At 47.5% G+C, this 6734-nt stretch overlaps 1 protein-coding gene across 1 annotated transcript in view; it reads left to right on the plus strand.

Annotated features, from left to right (window-relative positions):
- Positions 1–6521, plus strand: part of FBP2 (fructose-bisphosphatase 2) — a 53153-nt gene extending 46632 nt beyond the window's left edge. The window contains exons 6-7 of the mRNA XM_001495721.5: positions 2774–2893; positions 6116–6521. Of these exons, the coding sequence (XP_001495771.1) occupies positions 2774–2893; positions 6116–6310 (315 nt within the window). The 3' untranslated portion in view covers positions 6311–6521. The remainder of the gene's footprint in view (positions 1–2773; positions 2894–6115) is intronic.
- Positions 6522–6734: the final 213 nt, after the last annotated feature.

The raw sequence follows: 6734 nt of genomic DNA on the forward strand, positions 1-6734 counted from the left end.
TCTAACTGGCTTATTTCACTTAAGATAATTCCCTCAAGGTCCATCCATGTTATTGTAAATGGAATGATTTTGTTCTGTTTTGCAGCTGAGTAGTATTCCATTGTATATATGTACCACATCTTCTTTATCCAATCATCTGTTGATGGGCACTTAGGTTGCTTCCATGTCTTGGCTCCTGTGAATAGTGCTGCAATGGATATGGGTGTACAGCTATCTCTTTGAGATCCTATTTCCAATTGGTGTGGATATGTACCAAGAAGTGGGAGGGATGTTTCCATTTTTTTTAAAGTTTTCATTCTCTTTCATTCCCTCTTTGACTCTCTTTGCTCAATGTCTGCCCTTTATAATCCTCTGAAACTGTCCTGGCAAAGGTCACCTATATCTTTGGAAATGTTGCCAAATCCAGTGGTCATGTTTCCACCTTGTGTTACATGACCTCTCGGTGGCATTTAGCACTCTACCATTTCCTTCATGAAACTCTGTCTTCCTTGGCCTTGTGCCTGGTTTTCCACTCACCTTCCTAACCATCTTCTTAGCCTTTTTCACTGCCTCCCACCCCTATGAATTTGGTACACTACAGGACTCTATTCCAAGCAAGCCTTTGGCTCACACTTGGTGTCCCTGATACTGAACTTCTTAATCTCATGTTCCTGTGCCCGATGCCCCATAAGCCAAACACTGAGACATCAGTGCTTGGAGATAGAGAAAGCTTTATTCAAATTGGCCAAAACAAGAAGATGGGAGCATGGGTTTGCTCAAATCCACCTTAAGAGAAGAAAGCAGGGAGTTTTATAAGAGCTAAGGGGCTGGGCAGGAGGAGCTTCAGAGGAACAAAGGTCCCTCATGATAAGCCCCTGGGCAATCTGACTTCTGGGTGTCAATGGCTGCTGGGCGCTGGCCATCTGTTGGTCACAACCTCATGGAAGGCATTCTCTTTCTTCTGCAAGACAAGCTCACAAATGCTTATGACCCAAGTCACTCCTCAAGTTAAACAAGAAAACAGCACATTGACAAGGTTCACCTATGTCTGTGTTGGGATCAAGGTTGGAAGGCAATCGTGTTCTTATTGGATATCTGCAGTAACTCACAGGTACCCGGTTTCATCCCTGCAGGGTGACCTCATCCCGTCCCTTCTGGCCACTCCTGTTCTCTAGATTTCTCATAGGCTTCAAATTCATTTGCTCCTGAGACGCCTAGAACTCCACGTGTCCACTCTGACATTCCTATCCCCTACCCCCTGCTAAACGCGCTCCCCGCAAGCCTGCTCCTCCCTGACGTGTACTGCCTCTACCATCTTCCCCAGCAAGGCTCTGGGAGTGAGCTGAGAGGACTACCTCTTTCTCACACCCACGTCTAATTGTTCTCTAGGTGTTACCAACTCTGCTTCCTAAACATCTCTCAAGTATGCCCATTTTCTTCATTCCTATGGCCATTGGTCTGATTCAGACCTCCATTTTCTTACCTATTGAGAAGTCTCTTAACTGGCATCTGCAGGTGTTTTTTTGTTGGGTTTTTTTTTGAGGATGATTAGCCCTAAGCTAACTGCTGCCAATCCTCCTCTTTTTGCTGAGGAAGACTGGCCCTGAGCTAACGTCCGTGCCCATCTTCCTCTACTATATATGTGGGATGCCTACCACAGCATGGCGTGCCAAGTGGTGCCATGTCTGCACCCAGGATCCGAACTGGCAAACCTCGGGCCACCCAAACGGAACATGCACACTTAACTGCTGCGCCACCAGGCCAGCCCCTGCAGGTGTTTTATATACAATATCCTTATGTGAATAAAATATAGGAGGCCGCAAAATCTCCCATGTCATTTTAAAGGTAACAACCTGAGAAGTGCTTTCCAGAAATCTCATGTAAATGCAGTGCAGTAAGGATTTTCCCAGTACCTCCCTTATGCCTCGCACCAGGCTGGGCCAGGGAATGCTAAGCTCTGTAAGTCAGTCTTTCCCTAAGGACATCACAAACCAATGGAGGGGCCTGGCACATAAATGCTTATGAAATAAATGCATTTTATTGTGGCTAGTGCCACACAAAAGACTGGATGCCTGCCCTGAGGAATTTCTGTCTTCCTTTCCACTGTCAGAGAATTCTTAGGTTAGACAAAGAAATCTCAGATGGGTCACTGAATGGGGACAAAACAAACCTGCCCAAAGGAACGGTTTAATCAGATAGCCATGCCTTACCTGATATGCCTTACTTTGAAGAAAATCATGCCTTACTTTGACTTATTTCTCTCCGAACAAATTTTTTTTTAATTACATCACTAATGAAATTGAGGTTTCCAACTCAGTTGTTCTATTTCTTTGAATGATTCTAAAGTGGTTTAAAATGTTGTCAGTGGATAAACACTCCTTGCAGGAAATGCAAAAGTTGTCATTATTTAAGGTGGTCTGGTTCTCAGAAAGCTAAAAAGAGCTCAAGAAGCAAGGTGAGCCCAGGAGCTTTAAGGAGCTGCCAAGCAATAGTTGTTTGCATGTATTTCCTTCTTCTGTTGTTGTTTTCTTGTTAGCTGCTCTCTTAAGATTGCTACAGGATATTGACTCTTACTTTAGGTGGTCCTACATTTAATGAGTTCAATCGCTGTCCAAGGTTTGGGGTTCTTAATGGATGAAATACTCAATTACATAATTGTTCACTTCCTAAGCTGTGGGTGGAGGATAAAGGACCCGGAATGCAGAGGCTGCACAGACCGGATGTCTGACCTGGAGCTGGTGCTGGCTGGTTGCTTAACTGCCTGCTTCTCATCTCTCCCCTCTCTGCCTTCTAGGATGGTAGTGCTCCCTATGCGGCCAGGTACGTGGGCTCCATGGTGGCCGATGTACACCGCACGCTGGTCTATGGAGGCATCTTCCTGTACCCAGCGAACCAGAAAAGTCCTAAGGGCAAGGTAATTCTCCTTTGTCCACGGCTGTATCCGGTCAGTGAGTCAGTCTGGGTTCCCTTTCTCTTCATGCCTGCTTTTTGGCTACCGCCCTGGCCTTGGCAAGTCTGTCTGTGAGTGTGCAGGCGGACGGGAAATGAGGTATATTTCCCACTGGTGAAATTTGAGAGTGCGGTAGAAGGTTTGGAGAAGAAGAATGAGTTGTCATTGGCGATTTTCCCTGGACTTCACTCCCAGAAGCCAGGATCCCCTGTGAGCCACCTCTGTCCATCTCCCACTTCCCACACATTGTGTCTGGCTTTTAGCTTCAACACCAACTGATTTTGGATCATAGACCCCTTTGAGAATCTAATGAAACTTATGGACCCACTTCGCAGGAGAAAATGTGCATAACCATACACATCACACACGTTTTCAGAGGTTCCCATGTGCTCTGAAATCCACCCAAGAATCCCCTCGAGAGTTCCAAGTTCCAGAATGAGAGCTTCTGCTCAGAACTCAGTCAGTGTTTCTGGAAAGGTGGCTCCTGGAAGATCTCACTGCAACTTTGTGACACGAAACCAGAAGCACTTGTGTTGTCAGGTGGGACCCGTGTGATCCCAGTGCATCTGTCTTGAACAGGCCCTCTCACGGAAGCGTGTCTGATTTTTAGCCAGTCTCAGAAATCCTGGGTAAGTAGGCAAATCAAAGCACAGACCTGCTACATCCCTGACACTCCCGCTACTAGCCACAGGGATACAAGTCTGTCGGGGTGGGCGAGGTGAAGGGCTGGGACGCCAGATTCAAAGGCACGCTAAGAAATCTAACAGCACGTGAGACCAGGGAGAAGATATGCGGACTGGTATCAGGCCTGTCTCTTCGTGGGGGTGTTAAGCTCCTGTGTGTTAACCTCTTGAACTGAGAGTCACCGAAACGTCTGCAGGAGAGGGGCTGGAGGAAAGAAAAGTGCTAAGGAGTATTAAATGAGATCAAGTAGAAGATATGGAAATTCTTAAATAGAACCACGCTTGCCATGTACTCAGTTCCAACAGGGAGAATAGTAACACTAGTTATTACTAATTATTAAAGTGATTTACAATGACTCACAAAATATCCACATATAATTTCATATACATGTCCATAAGCATGTATAATTCCATATATAGATCTATATTCCCAACACTATAACCACCACCCATATTGGAAACACCATTGGTTCCTGATCTCCGTGTTTTAGCTCTCATGGTCTCTGACCACATCCGGGTGTGGGTGTGGGCAGGTGTGTACGCCTCTCCTCCTGTGTGTGCTTGTCTCTATAGCCATTTAGATCTTAATTGCAGAAGAAAATAGATCAAATGGCCCGCAGGCCAAGGCACCCCAGAGCCCTCGGCTTTGTGTTTTAAGGTGAGTTTACCACCACAATGGCATCGTAAAGTCAGCGCACACCTTGGCTCCAAGGCAAGCTCTATGTGAGGATACTGTGCTTTTCTTTTTCTCCCTGAATCGTTATGATACAAACAAAGGCTAATTGGTTACAATCTGAGACTTTATTGTCTGACACCCCAAATGCCCTGCCCTCCAGCCCCCAAGGCAAGGGAAAGGAAAGAAAAGAGCCAAGCTCTACAAGATGCAGGTCAGAGTTCCCCTGGCCAGCCTGTTCAGGACAGCATGGCCTCCAGTGTCCCTCCTGTGGACAATCAGGGACAAAACGAGCTGACCCAAGTGTGCCCACATGCAGTGGGGCTTCTCTGCGCCCTTCCAGGCTGCCCATCACTCTAAGAGCTGGAGGTCCGGGGTGAAGGCCTCATACACTGTTTTACCAAGTGGCAGTAAATGCCCCTACTCTCTCCTGCATGCCTGGCCCTCCACCTAGACCAGAGATAGTTTGTTCCTCTCCTTGACATTACAATAATTTAAAAATCAGCAGAAGATATGACTGTCTCTCAAAGTGGTTTAAACATACCTTCAAAATGGATTTGAAGAAAAGAATGAGAAAGAAAGGCTGCACAGAGCTGGGTCAACCACACTGTAAACTGCTTACAAAAAAGGGACCTTTTTTAAAAAAAATTCCTGCTTTTGCACCTATGGGGGAAGGAAGAAGATGGTATGATATTGATCAGAGCATGCAGCTAGACCGTCCCCCTGAATCTAATGTGATGTGTGAGTGTGTGTCTGGTGGGGGTTGCACTGGGGAGCCACAACATAATCACAGAAATATACCCAAAAAGGACATCACTCCAGCCCAAATCAATTCGACTCACCATGTACTCTCTGGAGACAGGGCGGACACATGCTGGTTCTCATAGGGCCTTTTAGAAAAGGCATTCCTTCCTCAGAGCAGGCTCAGCCCTGGGTCCATGTGCACAGCTTGCTGAGCAGGCTGCAGGCTGATCTTACCTCCCATTCCTGCCCTCTACTGGCAGCCCTCATGCATGGTATGCAGTAGCCTTGTTGGGACACTTTCTTTGTGTCAGGCAGGACTGGGAATGGAGAAGTCACAATGACCAATGCAGACATCACCCTCCCTGCCCTCAAGGGACAGCCTCCCTGCTCTCAAGGGACAGCGTCTAAGGAGGAAGGAAGATGTTAAGCAAACCTCAGTGTCCTGACTGTCGTGAAAGGGGAAGCGCAGGATGCTGTGGGAGTGCAAGCAACTGGAGTTAATTAGTCTAAGGGGCCAAAAGAAAAGGCCACTTAACCACTAGCAAACTATTTAGCCAAGTCGACACTTGAGATGTGGAGTTCCTCCCCACAATCCTAGACACTGGTTATCCTGAAAGACCACCTAGCCCACTTAAGAGACCACCTCAAGAGACCACCACTCTTGAGGTGACCCTCGCTCCCATAGGCTTGACTCCTTTCTAGCCATAAGGCCTCACAGATGGAGGCTCCTGACCAGGCCTGCAGAATCAGGTCACCCCGCTGCTGAACCAACAAGAGCTAAGTACATAGATTTCATCCTCCCAAATGAGGAGGCAGGTCTCTCATAAGCACCAGGGTCACACCAGACAGGTGGATGCCCACCAGCAGTGCCCCCAAACGCATATAAGATGAGCATCAGCTGACGCATCCGGCCTTCTGGAGGGTCCAGATCTCAAGCAGCCCACTCTGCTGAGCTGCACGAGACTGCTCAGGCTAGCGAGACGGACAGAAGTTCAGCAGTTGGAATTCCTTGTCGAGCTTTAGGGGCACGGCTCGGGATTTTTGGCAACTTGGCAAAACTTGACCACCTGCTCCGTTTTCCCACAGCTCCGGCTCCTGTACGAGTGCAATCCTGTGGCCTACATCATCGAGCAGGCGGGAGGCCTGGCCACCACAGGCACCCAGCCCGTGCTGGATGTGAAGCCCGAGGCCATCCACCAACGAGTGCCTCTTATTCTGGGGTCCCCGGATGACGTGCAGGAGTATCTCACCTGTGTACAGAAAAACCAGGCAGGCAGGTAGTGAGTTTGATCCTGCAAACCCTCTTCTCTCTGTCTTGTGCCTTGTATTAAGGACCCTAAATGAGTGATGAGCGGAAGCAGTGGGCTGAGCGACTAAAGGCAAAGCCACCGAGTCACAAACAGAAGAGCAGGAAACTGCTCAGGGCAGGGCTAGGACCCAGAGGCGAAGCTGTGTCAGCGTAAGGGCTAAAAATAAAACCTGTGTGTGAAAAGAACAGCTTTGATTTGTCTTCTGTCATGAACATCGGCAAATAGGGTTGTAATTCTGTCTGCCAACCCAAGTCATTGGCAGCTATCTCCATGTGGGCAAAAAGTATAGAGATCAGTTAAGAATTTGACTTGATTGGCTTAAAATTTGAACCTAGTGTCTTATCCTGTAGTGATAAATTTCCTTTCTCATGAAATAGATACATACATTTAACCTA

Source organism: Equus caballus, chromosome 23 (assembly GCF_041296265.1).
Source record: "Equus caballus isolate H_3958 breed thoroughbred chromosome 23, TB-T2T, whole genome shotgun sequence".
Classification (NCBI taxonomy): Eukaryota; Metazoa; Chordata; class Mammalia; order Perissodactyla; family Equidae; genus Equus; species Equus caballus.